This window comes from Oncorhynchus mykiss, chromosome 16 (genome assembly GCF_057628025.1).
Source record: "Oncorhynchus mykiss isolate SJ-2025 chromosome 16, ASM5762802v1, whole genome shotgun sequence".
NCBI lineage: Eukaryota > Metazoa > Chordata > Actinopteri > Salmoniformes > Salmonidae > Oncorhynchus > Oncorhynchus mykiss.
In genome coordinates, this window is record NC_143037.1 from 25,058,664 (window position 1) to 25,077,381 (window position 18,718).

The window sequence follows — 18,718 nt, forward strand, 5'->3', positions numbered from 1 at the left end:
ATTCTAGATGTTATTCTATGGGTAAGATAACGTTCCTACAGGGTAAAACCTGGACCTAGGCAGTGTTTATATGTCAGTTCCTGATGGAGTATGCATACCTCAAAGGTTTTAATCACACCTGCTGCATCTGAGACCACATTTTCATGAGTCAGCATGGCTCCCTTAGGGTCACCTGAAACCAATAACTAATATTTGGAGGGTGTTCACATGATATACAAGCGAGAGAGAGAGACACACACACACACACACACACACACACACACACACACACACACACACACACACACACACACACATACACACCCACACACACACACACACACACACACACACACACTAAAGTACAGTATGGTCAACCTGTAGTTCCACTGGTAAAACATATGATGCTGAGGTCCTCTGGCTTTGGTGGCTGTAGGTGAAGCAAAAACACACATTTATTGTAGTATTTCTACATACAATGTTGGCAGAAAATAACTATTTTGAAATCAAAAGCAGGTGGCTTAAATACAGCTAAATATTTCAAAGATTATTTTTTTAGACTGGATAAAAAATATACAAGTAACATATTGTATGAATTTGACTTACAACTGGCTTGTGTAGATGGTCCTTCCCCAGAGCCTAGAAAATATTTAGGATTCAATTGATTTATCTAAAACAGTTTTTCGGCAATGTTTGAAAAGAGGACAGCATTTGCTCTACATTGGGCATGGCCACTGAAATACTAGAGACTAATACTTGCTTAACTACCCTTTAGCATTGTTTACCAAACCTCTTCTTGAGTACTCCCAGAGAGTTCCACAAATTGTATGCATTTCAGCATTGTCTTGCATTGCGCTGGTATAAGACTATGGAATTTCAGTACAAGCACACTTGATTCAACTCGTCAACTAATAACCATGCACTTCATTAGTTGAGGTGTGCTTTAACTGGAATAGGTCAAATAAGAGGAACTAAGTAGAAGGACGTGAGGAGGGATTTGCGAAACACTGCCCTAGAGAGTAGCGATTACCACTATAACTTTCTTGACCCATTACAGTTGGGACCTCATTAAGAAAATACAGGATTAGAGATAAGACAGCTTAAGTTGGCAATGTAAGTCCTGCAGTATTATCCCCCAAATGGTTGTTAGGATCAGCTTTACATTCCCAACTCCTATCTATGATTAAGATCAATTTGTTCTCTGAGCATGGGTAAAATACAGCTGGACTTATCATAGACCCTTGAGGAACCCCTCGGGAGAAACAAAAAATAATAATAATAAAAATTCTGTAGGAAAAAAGTCAGTTCTGAGTTTGAAGCCTCAGTCACTGTCAGAGCCAGAGCCGTGGTTGGAGACACCTGATGAAGACCCCAAGGGTCGAAAAGCTTCGAAGCATAGATTAAAGTGTGCAATCTTTCTTTCTTTACTTGACAAATATTTTGTTCCCCAGCACCTGCTCAATGCCAATGTGTGTAAATGTTTATTTTCTTATACATCCCTATATACTGTCATACAGTGCAGTACCTCCACTTCCTTCAGGGACAGAATGTCCACCCCACACTTTGCGCCCCGTGCGGTCAGCTCGGTGTCAAAGGCATCCATGAGGATAATGGTTTTGAGCTCAGGCGTCTCTCCCTTCTCACAGTTTTCCAGCAGTGTCTCGGCTTTGTTCTGTTTGTCACACAGCACTGTGGAGATGTCCGCTGAAATCACAAACAATCAGTTGAAAATGTGGCAGCTGGAACATGTATGTACAGTGGGTATCATAAGTATTCAGCCCCCTTGGATGTTTATACATTTTGTTGCGTTACAAAGTGGGATTGAAATTAATTAAATTATAATTGTTTTGTCATTGACATATACAAAACACTATGTAATGTCAAAAATTATAATAAAAATAAAACACTAATATAGCTTGATTAGTATATTCATCCCCAGAGTTAATATACTGTTGTTAGAAACACCGTTGGTAGCAACTCCAGTGTAGATGTGGCCTTGCATTATAGGTTATTGTCCTACTCAAAGGTGAATTCCTCTCCCAGTATCTGGTGTATGACAGGCCTAAAGCAGTCTGAAGCAAGTTTTCCTCTAGGATTTTGCCTGTGCTTAGCTAAATCCCATTTAGTTTCATCCTGAAAAACTCCCCAGTTTTTGCCAAGGTCAAGCATACCCATACCATGATGCAGCCACCACTATTCTTGAAAATATGGAGAGTGTTGTATTGGATTTGCCCAAACATTTTGTATTCAGGACAAAGTTTAGGTCCAAGAGGCTTCTTAACAGCTTCTACCCTCAAGCCATAAGATTCCTGAACAGCTAATCAAATGGCTACCTGGACTTTTTGCATTGTCCACCCCGCTGCTGCTACTCTCTGTTTATTATCCATGCATGGTCAATTTACCTCTACCTACATGTGCATATTACCTCAATTACAGTGACTAACCTGTGCCCCCGCAGATTGACTCTGTACCGGTACCCCCTGTATATAGCTTCGCTACTGTTATTTTATTGTTGCTCCTTAATTATTTGTTATTTTCTATTTTTTTTATTATTATTATTTTATTTTTTACTTCATTTTATTTCAGTAAATACTTTAACACTTTTTTTTCTTAGAACTGCATTGTTGGTTAAAGGCTTGTAAGTAAGTGTAACATGTGTGCTGAGAGTCAGGAAGCAAGTTCAGGGAGTGAGTGTTTTAATAAATAAACGTAACATAATACCAAACACGAGCAATGCACAGACATGACACTGGAACAGAAACAATAATGCCTGGGGGAGGAACCAAAGGGAGTGACATATATAGGGAAGGTAATCAGGGAGGTGATGGAGTTCAGGTGAGTCTGATGACGCGCAGGTGCGTGTAACGATGGTGACAGGTGTGCTCCATAATGAGCAGCCTGGTGACCTAAAGGCCGGAGAGGGAGCATACATGAAAGTAAGCATTTAACTGTCGTATTCGGCGCATGTGACAAATACAATTTGATTTGATATTTAATGTCTGCTTTTTATTTCATTTTTACCCATCTACCAATAGGTGTCGTTCTTTGTGAGGATTTGGGAAAACCTCCCTGGTCTTTGTGGTTGAATCTGTGTTAGAAATTCAGTGCTCGACTGAGGGACCTTGCAGATAATTGTATGTGTGGGGCATAACGAGGAGGTAGTCATTCACAAATCTTTGTGGTTGAATCTGTGTTAGAAATTCAGTGCTCGACTGAGGGACCCTGCAGATAATTGTATGTGTGGGGCATAAAGAGGAGGTAGTCATTCACAAATCATGTTAAACACTATTATTGCCCACAGAGGGAGTCCATGAAACTTATGTGACTTGTGTAGCATATTTTTACTTATTTAGACTTGCCACAATGAAGGGGTTGAATACTTATTGAATCAAGACATTTCAGCTTTTTTCTTTTTTCTTAATTTGTACACATGCCTGCATGTATGTATTCATACTGGGTTGCAACAGGTCCATGGATCTTGATTTTGCCAAATGTGGCACAACCCTTTTGCCACATTCTTTATAGCATTACATTTGTTTATAAATGATTTCTAAAGCATCTATGTGAGAGTTATAAAGGGTTTATGAAGGCGTGCACTATACTAGCAGTGGCATAGAGGGGAGGAGGTGGAGTTAACAAGTGAGAGAGGAAAAATAAGAAGAAGATTAGTCAAGGTAAAATATAGTGGACTTGGGAACAAGCCTTGTGGAACCCCTAGGGAATGACAGGCCTAAACCTGTCCTCATTAACACTGTTAATGAAGTGCAGTACATGGTGGAGAAGGCCCAATTACCTTTCTTAATAATGAACTCCAGTGCCTCATGTCCCAGGGTGTCGTACAGGGGCACCGCCACCATGGAATAGGTGTAGCAGGCCAGCTCACTGATAATCCACTGGACCAAAGAACAAGCAGGGAGCAATAATAAGCCGTAAAGGATCAATGTTCAATGGATCAACACTCATGTGCACAGCTCATGTCTTGCCCATTTCTTTTTTTGTTGTTTAATTTTTTTTTTACCCCGTTTTCTCCCCAATTTCATGGTATCCAATTGTTTTAGTAGCTACTATCTTGTCTCATCGCTACAACTCACGTACGGGCTCGGGAAGGTTGAAAGTCATGCGTCCTCCGATACACAACCCAACCTGCTTCTTAACACAGCGCCATCCAACCCGGAAGCCAGCCGGCCTGTGTCGGAGGAAAACACCGTGCACCTGGCAATGTTGGTTAGCGCGCACTGCGCCCGGCCCGCCACAGGAGTCGCTGGTGCGGGATGAGACAAGGATATCCCTACCAGCCAACCCCTCCCTAACCCAGACAATGCTAGGCCAATTGTGCGTTGCCCCACAGGCCAATTGTGCGTTGCCGGTTACGACAGAGGCTGGGCGCGAACCCAGAGTCTCTGGTGGCACAGCTGGCACTGCAGTACAGCGCCCTTAACAACTGCACCACCAGGGAGGCCTTGTCTTGCCTATTTCAGATTTTTCAAACAGTTCAATAACTGCAACTTCTGTATGCATCAATATGACAGTGATAGATGAAATATACTCAACCTACAAAAAATGTCTCACCTCTGGTCTGTTCTGAGCAAAGATACCAATGAAGGTATCAGGGGTCGGCTTCAGGCCCCTGTGGATCAGCCCCGACCCAAGGTGCTCAGCCCGATTGGACACCTGCGGTGGAAGGCATTACATTAAAGGTCAAAGTCAAGGATGTTACGGTGTCTTTACACACAGAGCTTGATCAAATGCACGAAGAATGCACTACGCATCCGTCTGTCCATCAAAAGTTCTAATTACGGACAAGTCACTGTCATGACTACCTCTGATAAAGCAATAACAACAATCAAACAACCCAGATAAGCGCTACAAATGAACGTATGAAATTTTAACATTAACATATGTAGCCTAAAAAACAAGGTTAATGAAAACGATAACTTGCTAGAAACAGAATGCATTCATATACTGGCCCTCTCTGAAATTCAGTTAGATCATTATTTTGATGATACAGTGGTAGCAATATATGGTTATAACATCAACAGTTGAGACAGGGATGCCAATGGGGGAGGTGTTGCTGTTTATATTCAGTCATATTCCTGGAAAGCTGAGAGGATTTCATGTCAAATGCTGTTGAAGTAATATGGCTACAGATTGGTTCACCTAAAGCCTATACTTGTGGGAAGTTGCTATAGACCACCAAGTGCTAACAGTCAGTATTTGGATAATATGTGTGAAATGCTTGAAAATGTATGTGATATCAACAGAGACGTGTACTTTCTGGGTGACAAATATTGACTGGCTTTCATCAAGCTGTCTACTCAAGACAGCTTCAAACTATAACCAGTGCCTCCAACCTGGTTCAGGTTATTCATCAATCTACCAGGGTATTTACAAACAGCACAGTAATGAAATCATCCACATATATTAATCACATCTTTACTAATGCTGCTGCAAAAATGTGTTCTACAGCAGTATCCACATCCTTTGGATGTAGTGATCATAATATTGTAGCCATATCTAGGCTACAATAAAAATGAAATAGAAAACATTTCCAAAGGCTGGGCCTAATATAGTGTACAGTGGGGCAAAAAAGTATTTAGTCAGCCACCAATTGTGCAAGTTCTCCCACTTAAAAAGATGAGAGAGGCCTGTAATTTTCATCATAGGTACACTTCAACTATGACAGACAAAATGAGAAAAAAATCAAGAAAATCACATTGTAGGATTTTTAATGAATTTATTTGCAAATTATGGTGGAAAGTAAGTATTTGGTCAATAACAAATGTTTCTCTCAATACTGTGTTATATACCCTTTGTTAGCAATGACAGAGGTCAAACGTTTTCTGTAAGTCTTCACTAGGTTTTCACACACTGTTGCTGGTATTTTGGCCCATTCCTCCATGCAGATCTCCTCTAGAGCAGTGATGTTTTGGGGCTGTTGCTGGGCAACACAGACTTTCAACTCCCTCCAAAGATTTTCTATGGGGTTGAGATCTGGAGACTGGCTAGGCCACTCCAGGACCTTGAAATGCTTCTTATGAAGCCACTCCTTCGTTGCCCGGGCAGTGTGTTTGGGATCATTGTCATGCTGAAGGAGGTTTTCACTCAAAATCTCACGATGCATGGCCCCATTCATTCTTTCCTTTACACAGATCAGTCGTCCTGGTCCCTTTGCAGAAAAACAGCCCCAAAGCATGATGTTTCCACCCCCATGCTTCACAGTAGGTATGGAGTTTGTTGGATGCAACTCAGCATTCTTTGTCCTCCAAACACGACAAGTTGAGTTTTTACCAAAAAGTTATATTTTGGTTTCATCTGACCATATGACATTCTCCCAATCTTCTTCTGGATCATCCAAATGCTCTCTAGCAAACTTCAGATGGGCCTGGACATGTACTGGCTTAAGCAGGGGGACACGTCTGGCACTGCAGGATTTGAGTCCCTGGCGGCGTAGTGTGTTACTGATGGTAGGCTTTGTTACTTTGATCCCAGCTCTCTGCAGGTCATTAACTAGGTCCCCCTGTGTGGTTCTGGGATTTTTTCTCACCGTTCTTGTGATCATTTTGACCCCACGGGGTGAGATCTTGCGTGGAGCCCCAGATCGAGGGAGATTATCAGTGGTCTTGTATGTCTTCCATTTCCTAATAATTGCTCCCACAGTTGATTTCTTCAAACCAAGCTGCTTACCTATTGCAGATTCAGTCTTCCCAGCCTGGTGCAGGTCTACAATTTTGTTTCTGGTGTCCTTTGACAGCTCTTTGGTCTTGGCCATAGTGTAGTTTGGAGTGTGACTGTTTGAGGTTGTGGACAGGTGTCTTTTATACTGATAACAAGTTCAAACAGGTGCCATTAATACAGGTAACGAGTGGAGGACAGAGGAGCCTCTTAAAGAAGGTCTGTGAGAGCCAGAATTCTTGCTTGTTTGTAGGTGACCAAATACTTTTTTCCCCCACTGTATAAGAGATCATACAAGAGGTTTTGTACTGATTCCTTTGTTGAAGATGCTGCACTTAACACATTTATGAAATTGCTTATTCCAGTTACTAATAAGCGTGTACCCATTAAGAAAATTACTGTAAAAACTGTTAAATCCCGGGTGGATCGATGAGGAATTTAAAAAATGTGTAGTTGAGAGGGACGAGGCAAAATGAATGGCAAATCAGTCTGGCTGCACAGCTGATCGTTGAATATGCTGTAAATTGAAAAATCATGTGACTAAACTAAGCAAAAAGAAGAAACAAAGATAGATTATATAAAGAATGATTGTAAAAACGTTTTGTAGCACCTTAAATTACATTTTGGCCAAGAAAGGCAACTTCAGCTCCATCCTTTATTGAATCAGATGGTTCATTCATCACAAAACCCAATGACATTGGCAACTACTTTAATGATTTTTTCATTGACAAGATTTGCAAATTTATGCATGACTTGCCAATAACAAACTCTGAACCTATACATCCATTCATAATTGACCGAATTATGAAAGACAAGCACTGTAGTTTTGAATTCTGTAAAGTGAGTGTGGAAGAGGTGAAGAAATTATATTATTGTCTATCAACAATGACAAGCCACCTGGGTCTCACAACTTGGATGGAAAAGTACTGAGAATGATAGTGGACTATATTGCCACTCTTATCTCTTCAATCTAAGCCTACAGGAAAGTGTGTGCCCTCAGGCCTGGAAGGAAACAAAAGTAATTCCGCTACCCAAGAATAGCAAAGCACCCTTTACAGCTGACCAATCAGCCAGCTACCAACCTTTACTAAACATTTGGAAAAAATTGTGTTCGACCAGATATAATGCTATTTTACAGTAAACTAATTCACAATGGACTTTCGCAATGCTTATAAGGAAGGGCACTCAACATGTACGGCACTTACACAAATAACTGATGATTGGCTGAAAGAAATTGATAAGAAGAAGCTTGTGGGAGCTGTGTTAGCATTTGACATTATCGATCATAATCTGCTGCTGTAAAAACATATTATTATGGCTTTATATCCCCTGCTGTATCGTGGATCAAGAATGACCCATCTAACAGAAAAGTTAGTGTTCTTTAATGGAAGCTTTTCCAACATAATCAAGGTAGAGTATGGCATTCCCCAAGGAAGTTTTCTAGGCCCCTCACTTTTTTCAATCTTTACTAATGACCGGCCACTGGCACTGAGTAAAGGCTGTGTATATATGTATGCTGATAGCACAACATTATACACATCAGCTACCACAGCAAGTGAAATCACTGCAATCCTTAACAAAGTTTTTAGAAAAGGTGCAAGTAACAAGCTACTACTAAATATTTAAAACATTTAAAGTTTTGTATTTTGGACAGACAATTCACTAAACTCTAACCCTCATCTAAATCTTGTAATGAATAATGTGGAAATTGAGCAAGTTGAGGAGACTAAATGGCTTGGTGTCACCCTGAATTGTAAACTGTCATTTTCAAAACATATTGATGCATTGTTAGCTAAGATGGGGAGAGGTCTGTCCACATAAAGCGCTGCTCTGCTTTCTTGACATTGCTATCATCAAAACATGTCCTACAGGCCCTAGTTTTGTCGCACTTGGACTACTGCTCAGTCATATTGTCAAGTGCCACAAAGAGAGACCTAGGCAAACTACAGTTGGCCCAGAACAGAGCAGCAAGACTGCCCCTTAAATGTATGCAGAGCTAATATCAATGCCATGGATGTCAAAATGCTCAAAGTAGAGGAAAGATTGACTGTATCACTAGTCTTTTTTGTCTCTTTTACGCTGCTGCTACTGTCTGTTATTATCTATGCATTGTCACTTTAATAACTCTACCTACAAGTACATATTACCTCAATTACCTTGACTAACTGGTGCCCCCACACATTGACTCTGTACCAGTAACCTCTGTACATTGCCTCGCTATTGCTATTTTACTGCTGCTGTTTAATTATTTGTTACTTTTATTTCTTACTTTTTTGGGGTATTTTTCTTAAAATTGTGTTAAGGGCTTATAAATAAGCATTTCAATGTAAGGTCTACACCTCGGGGCATGTGACAAATAACATTTGATTTGATTTTGATTTGATTTGTGAGAGGTATTGACATGTTGAAAGCACCTGTCTGTTCAAATGACTAGCACACAGCTCAGACACCCATGCATACCCCACAAGACATGACACAAAGGGTTTCTTCACTCCAGAACAGACTCTGGGAAACGCACAGTACAACACAGAACCATGACTACATATAACTCTATTCCACATCAAGTAACTCATGCATGCAGTAAAATCAGGTTTAAAAAAACATACATCTACACTTCATGGAACAAAGCAGACTGAAGAGACACACACAGGTTCACACGCATACGCAAACACGCTAGCACACGCTCTCTACAAAGTTTGGGGTCACCAGTTGAGGACTTGTGAGGCATCTGTTTCTCAAACTAGACACTCTAATGTACTTGTCCTCTTGCTCAGTTGTGTGCTGGTGGGCCTCCCACTCCTCTTTCTATTCTGGTTAGAGCCAGTATGCACTGTTCTGTGAAGGGAGTAGTACACAGCGTTGTACCAGATCTTTAGTTTCTTGGCAATTTCTCACATGGAATAGCCTTAATTTCTCAGAACAAGAATAGACTGACGAGTTTTAGAAGAAAGTGCTTTATTTCTAGCCATTTTGAGCCTGTAATAGAACCCACAAATGCTGATGCTCCAGATACTCAACTAGTCTAAAGGCCAGTTTAATTGCTGCTTTAATCAGCACAATAGTGCTGTGCTAACATAATTGCAAAAAGGTTTTCTAATGATCAACTAGCCTTTTAAAATCATAAACTTTGATTAGCTTACACAACGTGCTATTGGAACACAGGAGTGATGGTTGCTGATAATGGGCCTCTGTACACCTATGTAGATATTCCATAACAAATCTGCTGTTTCCAGCTACAATAGTCATTTACAACATTAACAATGTCTACACTGTATTTCTGATCAATATGTTGTTATTTTAATGGACCAAAAAAATTGCTTTTCTTTCAAAAACAAGGAAGTTTCTAAGTGACCCCAAACTTTTGAAAGGTAGTGTACATTGTAATATTGTTGTATGGTGGTATTATAAATGTTGTATTGTAGATATGTAGTGGTGTAATAATGTTATATGATGTAAGGTTTTTTGTGTGATGTAAGTGCCTTAATGTGTTAGGATAGGACCTAACACATTGGGATACCAAATAAATACACATACAAACACAAATTAATGTAAAAGCATGAACCACTTAGAAAAGCCATTTTCAATATTTTTTCCAAAATGTTGTATACAAAATATTTTCTGAATTCAGACCCAGAGAAACGCTGGCCTATGTAAGTAATATCAGTGATAGTGTCATACCTGTTTGTATTTCAGCCACTGGTACGGTTGCCCTGGTTTCCTGTAGCCTAGACAGGGTCCATTACCTGTAAAGGAGACATGGATTTGATCTCCTCATTATGATAACCACACAATCTCACTGACCTTGCTACGCTCAGTCAGACATGAATACTACTATGTATTCTAATGTTGATTCCAAAAACCTCTCTCTTATTCTTAGTGCAGACACAAGATATATGTGACAGAAGGAGATATGGTGGTGACCTGAGACTTGTAGTCCCCTCTGGAAAACTTCGTACAGTGTTCTGGCGTCGTCATGAAAATACGACATCAGGTTGTCATCTTCCTGCAGGGCACTTTTCCTCGCTCCATCCTGGACATGAGGGAGAGCAATGACATATAAGGGAAGACACATTGAAAAGCAATGAGGAAAATTGCAATTGGAATCTGTTTTCTGATTTGACTGAATTTAAATGGAATTGACCCTCAACCATGTGATCCAATCCTCTCAGATACAGGAGTGCCTAGGGTGTAGGTAGAGGCTAGGGGTCAATTTGGAATTGAGCCGGAGAGTGTCCTTACCTTGACTCCTACGGTCTGGCAGTTGAGGTCTGCAGGCATAGTGAGGGGTTTAGGCCTGGTGTTGAGGTAGACCAGGGCAGCCCCCATCAAGGCAAACAGGGAGACGATGGCCGAGGTGGGCAGAGGGCTAAACAGGAAGTTGAGGAGGAAGTCCATGTTCAAATCTGACGAGAGAAAGGAAGTGCTGTTACCAATACACAATATTAACACTATAACTTGTATACACTTATATTGGCGGTAGTTAGCCTAGCGGTTAAGAGCGTCGGGCCACTAACTGAAATATTGTGGTTTCGAATCGAATCAATGTGTCCAAATAAATGGGGATACTGTCACGTTCACTGTCTTCAAACTCCCCGTCATAGATGAGCCAAGGCGCAGCGTGCATGTAATTCCACATCTTTAATGAAGTGAAACCTTCACAAAAAAACAGGTAAACAGAAACCGAACTTGACGCAACCGTGATGCACACAAACAGAAAATAAATAGTTACCCACAACATAGGTGGGAAAAAGGCTGCCTAAGTATGATTCCCAATCAGAGACAACGATAGACAGCTGCCTCTGATTGGGAACCACACTCGGCCAAACACAAAGAAATAGAAAACATAGAATGCCCACCCAAATCACACCCTGAACTAACCAAATAGAGAAATAAAACGGCTCTCTAAGGGCAGGGCGTGACAGTACCCCCCCCCCCCCCCCCCCCCCCCCCCCCCAAAGGTGCGGACTCAGGCCTGACTCTATAGGGGAGGGTGGGCATCTATCCTCGGTGGCGGCTCTGGTTCGGGACGTAGCCCCCGCTCCGCACGCTGTTCCCTCCGCTTCCGTGGAACCAGACCGTGGATCATCGCCGGAGGCTCCGGACTGGGGACCGTCGCCGGAGGCACCGGACTAGGGACCGTCGCCGGAGGCTCCGGACTGGGAACCGTTGCCAGAGGCTCCGTGCCCTGGATTATCACTGGAGGCTCCGTGCCCTGGATTATCACTGGAGGCTTCGTGCCATGGATCACTACTACAGGCTCCGGGCCATGGATCATCACTGGAGGCTTCGTGCCATGGATCATCACTGGAGGTTCCGGGCCATGGATCATCACTGGAGGCTCCGAGCCATGGATCATCACTGGAGGCTTCATACGTGGAGCCGGAACAGGTCTCACCGGACTGAGGAGACGTACTGGAAGCCTGGTGCGTGGAGCTGCCACAGGGCTTACCAGGCTGGGGAGACATACTGGAGACCTGGTACGTGGATCCGGAACAGATCTCACCGGACTGGGGAGATGCACTGGAAGCCTGGTGCGTGGAGCAGGCACCGGATACACTGGGACGTGGAGGCGCACTGGAGGTCTCAAGCGTAGAGCTGACACAACCCATCCTGGCTGGATGCCCACTTCCGCCCGGAAAATGCGGGGCGCTGGCACAGAGTACACCGGCCTGTGAATGCTCACTGGAGACACCGTGCGCATCACTGCATAATACGGTGCCTGACCAGTCACACGGGGCTGCCTCTCGTGCTTGCTTCGTTGAGCTTACTCCTCGTATCGTCGCCGTTACGCTTTCGCTGTCTCTATCTCCTCCTTCGGACGACGATACTCCCCGGCCCTTGTCCAGAGTCCTGCTCCCTCCAGGATTTCCTCCCAGGTCCAGTCCTCCTTACCACGCTGCTTGGTCCGTTGGTGGTGGGATCTTCTGTAACGTTCGTCGTTAAGGGTAGACCAAGGCGCAGCGTGATTTGCGTGATTTATTTTATTGAAATGTGAACCAGCAAAAAAAAAAAAACAATACAACAAACGAAAAGCTTCGTCTTGCAAAAATACATGCAACCAAACAAAGACAAGATCCTACAACTGAAGGTGGGAAAAGGGGCTGCCTAAGTATGATTCCCAATCAGAGACAACGATAGACAGCTGCCTCTGATTGGGAATCATACTAGGCCAACAAGGAAAAAGAAAACATAGATATACAAAACTAGAGTACCCACCCTAGTCACACCCTGACCTAACGAAAATATAGAGAATAAACAAGGATTTCTAAGGTCAGATTGTGACAGATACTTAATAAATACACATACAAACACATACAAAAAGCGAAGGCACTTAACCCTAATAGCTAAATGACTCAAATGTACACATTGTATTGTCTAGCTGAGATATGTAGTGATTTCATTGGAATATGACACATTTATTTTGTGCAGGGTATATGTACATGTATTACATCATGTATGATGTTCAGTACCAGTCAAAAGTTTGGACACACCTACTCATTCAAGAGTTTCTTTATTTTGACTATTTTCTACATTGTGGAATAATAGTGAAGACATCAAAACTATGAAATAACACATATGGACTCACGTAGTAACCAAAAAAGTGTTAAACATATCAAAATATATTTTATATTTGAGATTATTCAAAGTAGCCACCCTTTGCCTTAATGATAGTTTTGCACACTCATGCCATTCTGTCAACCAGCTTCACCTGGAATGATTAGTTCCCACATATGCTGAGCACTTGTTGGCTGCTTTTCCTTCACTCTGCGGTCCAACTCATCCCAAACCATCTCAATTGGGTTGAGGTCGGGTGATTGTGGAGTCCAGGTCATCTGATGCAGAACTCCATCACTCTCCTTCTTGGTCAAATAGCCCTTACACAGCCTGGAGATGTGTTAGGTCATTGTCCTGTTGAAAAACAAATGATAATCCCACTAAACTCAAACCAGATTGGATGGCATATCTCTGCAGAATGCTGTGGTAGCCATGCTGGTTAAGTATGCCTTGAATTCTAAATAAATCACAGACAGTGCCACCAGCACTGAAAGCTCCTCCTCCATGCTTCATGGTGGGAACCACACATGCGGAGATCATCCGTTCACCTACTCTGTGTCTCACAAAGACATCAAAAATATCAAATTTGGACTCATCTGACCAAAGGACAGATTTCCACCAGTCTAATGTCCATTGCCCATGCTTCTTGGCCCAAGCAAGTCTCTTATTATTATTGGTGTCCTTTAGTAGTGGTTTCTTTGCAGCAATTCAACCATGAAGGCCTGATTCACACAGTCTCCTCTGAACAGTTGATGTTGAGTTGTGTCTGTTACTTGAACTCTGTGAAGCACTTATTTTGGATGCAATTTCTGAGGCTGGTAACTCTAATAAACATATCTTCTGCAGCAGAGGTAACTGGGTCTTCCTTTCCTGTGGTGGTCCTCATGAGAGCCAGTTTCATCATAGTGCTTGTGTCATGTACTGTCATGTTGTGTCTTGTCTCTGTCCTTTCCCTTCACCCTGTCTCCCTCTGCTGGTCGTTGTTAGGTTACCTTTTCTCCCCCTCTTTCCCCCAGCTGTGCCTTGTCTCCTCCTAACCACCTCGTCACCCCTTTTCCCACCTGTTCCCTTTTTCCCTCTGATTAGTCCCCTATATCTCTCTCTGTTTTTGTTCCTGTCCTTGTCGGATTCTTGTTTGTTGTGTTTCATGCCTGAACCAGACTGTCGTCATGTTTGCTGTAACCATGTCTTGTCCTGTCGGAGTCTGCCGGTCCGTCTGAGCCTACCTATGTTTGGTAATTAAAGAAGCTCTGTTTAAGTTAATTCGCTTTTGGGTCCTCATTCACGCACCGTAACAGCTTGATGGTTTTTCCGATTGCACTTGAAGAAACGTAAAAAGTTCTTGAAATTTCAGCATTGACTGACCTTCATGTCTTAAAGTAATAATGGACTGTTGTTTCTTTTTGATTATTTGAGCTGTTCTTGACATAATATGGACTTGAACCAAATAGGGCTATCTTCTGTATACCACCCTTACCTTGTCACAACACAACTGATTGGCTCAAACGCCTTAAAAACCTCTTATGGATAGGGGAGACGCTAGAGTCTCAACTGGCCAATTGCCAGGGGAAATGCAGATCGCCAGATTCAAATAAAATGCTATAAAATTCAAACTTTCATTAAATCACACATGTAAGATACTCCATTAAAGCTACACTCGTTGTGAATCCAGCCATCATGTCAGATTTTAAAAATGCTTTTCGGTGAAAGCATAAGAAGCTATTATCTGATAGCCTGCACCCATCTGCACCAGCAGTAAACAAAGGAGCTAGCGTAGCAGGCGCTACACAAAACGCTGAAATAAAATATAAAATATGCATTACCTTTGACGAGCTTCTTTTGTTGGCACTCCAATATGTCCCATAAACATCACAATTGGTCCTTTTGTACGATTAATTCCGTCCATATAAAAAATGTCCATTTATAAAGCGCGTTTGATCCAGAAAAAAACAGCTTACAAAAACACAACGTCACTACAAAATATTTCAAAAGTTGCCTATAAACTTTGCCAAAATGTTTAAAACTACTTTTGTAATACAACGTTCTGTATTTTTAAACGTTAATAATCGATTAAATTGTAGATGGGGCAATCTGTATTCAATACATGAACGAAAAGAAACCAGCTCTGCTTTTCACATCTTGCGCAACTCACAAAAGTGTCCCCAGTTCCGAGTTGGCCTACTTCTTCATAGAACAAAGGAATAACCTCAACCATATTCCAAAGACTGGCGACATCGTGTGGAAGCGATAGGAACTGAAAATTGGTTCCTATTAAATATCCAATGGCAAAGACAATATAGTGAACAGGGGAGGGGGGGGGAATCTGAACAGTTAGTCCTCGGGGTTTTGCCTGCTACATATGTTCTGTTATACTCACAGACATGATTCAAACAGTTTTAGAAACTTCAGAGTGTTTTCTATCCAAATCTATGAATAATATGCATATCTTATATTATTGGCATGAGTAGCAGAAAGTTGAAATTGGGCACGCTATTTATCCAAAAGTGAAAATTCTGCCCCCTAGCTTTAAGAGGTTTTAAATAAAGAAGGACATAAATTAAACAAGGCACACCTGTTAATTGAAATGCATTCCAGGTGACTACCTCATGAAGCTGGTTGAGAGAATGACAAGAGTGGACAAAGCTGTCATCAAGGCAAAGGGTGGCTACTATGAAGAATCTCAAATATAAAATGTATTTTGATTTGTTTAAAACTTTTCTGGTTACTACAGGATTCCATATGTGTTATTTCATAGTTTTGATGTCTTCACTATTATTCTACAATGTAGAAAATAGTACAAATAAAGAAAAACCCATGAATGTGTCCACACTTTTGACTGGATCTGCATGTGTATGTGTTACCATTAAATGGGGTCAAAGTCAGTGTATATTACTGTAGTGTTATCTGCAATGACTTTTGCCCCATATACATTTACTGTTAGAGTAATTCTCAATGTAGTGGTCTACTCGGTACATTGTAGAATGCTGTTTACCTAGGTTTACCCATTTCCGCCATCTCCTTCAATTCAATGCTTGCCTCTAACAATTCTCAATGTCAATATTTGTCTTTGACCTAGTGTGTGGGTGTGTTTGTGTGCACGCTTGTGTGTGTATTCAACACTGACTGTATTTCAGTAAGAGGAGAAACGAAGAATTTATCGATTTATGCTAACAGATTGGCCCTCTGAAACGCCTGCATAGGGAACAGTGAAAGACATTGATAAGACTTTATGGTCATCTACAGTCCAAAGTCAGAACTTCAAAGGCACTTGGGAGGTCGGACCCACTGGACGCATAAAGATTTTGATTTTGATAAGATTTTGATACTGTTGATAATACCATTGACCATATCTCCAGGAGTATACTCCCCCTCTTGAGATCAAATGTAGAGGGTGTACCACAGGGATCGATTTTTGGACCTTCAAATTTATATTCATGATCTGCCAAACGCATCTAAAATGCTTTCTCAGATTCTGTTACCTGATGATACGTGGATTTTCTATGTTTTCACATAGCATGCCATTTTTGTTTGACTCTATTTCCATCTATTCTCTCTCTCTATTTGGTCCTTTTACACATACTACGATTGCATAATGCATCACTTGATATCACAGTTTTTCTTAATCTGACCAATGGTCAAAATGGTGCATTGTGGTTAATACTATCCATCTGACATGCCTTTTATGCAAATAAAGGGGCAAATACAAAGACTCGGTTAGCCCATCAACATCACTAGCCAATAAAGTACACCCAGTTTTTAACAGTTTTAACTGTGCAAAACCATAGTCAGGACTACATATATGTATACTCAAACAGTCTAAAACCATTTAGCTAGGCTAACTCTGCTAACATGTTTTCTTTAAACTTAGTTGAGGCATGTTGCAGTTGAATTCATCATACTGACAGTGTCAATACTTAGTCGAACATCTTTAGATCACCTGAGAGGGGTTATGCAAATAAAATGTTAACGACATGCTTGTTTGACCAATGTCAACAGTCTAACCCCTACACCTAACAAGCACACAAAACATGACATGAAGCACTGCCACCCTACCTGTCTTTCTCCCAGGTATCTTTCTCTGCCGTCCTTTACAATTTCACCGTCTGCTCTTTGGGGGCTCCACTCACTGATGACAGGTGTGTGTTTATGTGTGTGTCTGGGACCAAGCCTCGTCCACTGGTCTGCTTGCTGACACTCGGGCGAGTGAGGAAGTCATAACCTAAGCTCCAATAAAACTGAGCTGAAAGCAAGTGACCTTTGAACCTTGGCCACTATCTTTCAAACTGATAACTGAAAATGAGCAAAGACATCTACGTAAGGCGCTACAGAGGGTAGTGCGTACGGCCCAATACATCACAGGAGCCAAGCTTCCTACTATCCAGGACCTATATACTAGGCGATGTCAGAGGAAGGCTCAAAAAATTGTCAAAGACTCCAGTCACCCAAGTCAAAGACTGTTCTCTCTACCACCGCACAGAAAGCGGTACCGGAGTGCCAAGTCTAGGTCCCAAAGGCTCCTTAACAGCTTCAAACCCCAAACCATAAGACTGTTGAACAATTAATCAAATGACCACCTGGGCTATTTGCATTGACACCACCTCCTTTGTTTTTACACTGCTGCTACTCGCTATTTATTATCTATGCATAGTCACTTTAGTCTTACCTACATGTACAAATTACTTTGACTAACCTGTACCCCCGCACATTGACTCGGTACTGGTACCCCCTGTACATAGCCTCATTATTGTTATTGATTTTTTTTAAACTTTAGTTAATATTTTCTCAACCTTATTTTCTTAAAACTGCATTGTTGGTTAAGGGCTTGTTAGTAAGCATTTCACTGTAAGGTCTAATACCTGTTGTATTCGGCGCATGTGACAAATAAAAATGGATTTGATTTGATTTGAATTGGTCATTGGGTGAAAGGTTGTCATCTAGGTGCAGCTTCTAGCCAAGATCTTATCATCTGGCTCCTCTCCTTCTCATTCAATTTTTGGTACCATTGCTAATACATGTTATACAACATGTCGACATAATGTATAAAATATGCTTTCCAATAACAGATAATTTACTGGATTGGTCACTAGGTTAAAGGTTGCACAGGCTTCTAGCCATGTTTTCATAATCTCCTCCTCACCTAACCTTTCCATACCAATATCTCAAATAACCCCAAAATCCATACCTTACTTAATACTCTGTATAGGCAACACGTGTCCTTATCGACTGGGGAAGCAAGATCATGTACATGTGTTATTGACTTGAAAAATACTTGATAATCTGTTGCGATTGAGCTTATCTTGACACGGTACTGCACTGCCTATGTGTGTTGCATTTTTGACCTCAAAGGTCAAACTACTGTAAAAATGTAATTCCATGATAAACTAACAACAATCATGTGATTTAGTATGATAATCTTTTGTATTTGGGCAAATTCTGGGGGTTTACCACATGGTGTAAGCATTCAATACACACACCCAGGCTACCCCTTTTGATTTAATTATTTATGCTAGCC

The 18,718-nt window shown here is 41.5% G+C and overlaps 1 protein-coding gene across 1 annotated transcript in view; it reads right to left on the minus strand.

The window, feature by feature from the left end:
- The window catches only part of acsl5 (acyl-CoA synthetase long chain family member 5), a 34,004-nt gene extending 15,909 nt beyond the window's left edge, over window positions 1-18,095 (minus strand). The window contains exons 1-10 of the mRNA XM_036946598.2: window positions 17,260-18,095; window positions 10,891-11,054; window positions 10,573-10,681; window positions 10,330-10,394; window positions 4,549-4,650; window positions 3,773-3,872; window positions 1,505-1,683; window positions 586-618; window positions 358-409; window positions 99-172 (exon numbers count right to left, since the gene is read on the minus strand). Coding sequence (XP_036802493.2) covers window positions 99-172; window positions 358-409; window positions 586-618; window positions 1,505-1,683; window positions 3,773-3,872; window positions 4,549-4,650; window positions 10,330-10,394; window positions 10,573-10,681; window positions 10,891-11,046 — 870 coding nt within the window. The 5' untranslated portion in view covers window positions 11,047-11,054; window positions 17,260-18,095. The remainder of the gene's footprint in view (window positions 1-98; window positions 173-357; window positions 410-585; window positions 619-1,504; window positions 1,684-3,772; window positions 3,873-4,548; window positions 4,651-10,329; window positions 10,395-10,572; window positions 10,682-10,890; window positions 11,055-17,259) is intronic.
- Window positions 18,096-18,718: the final 623 nt, after the last annotated feature.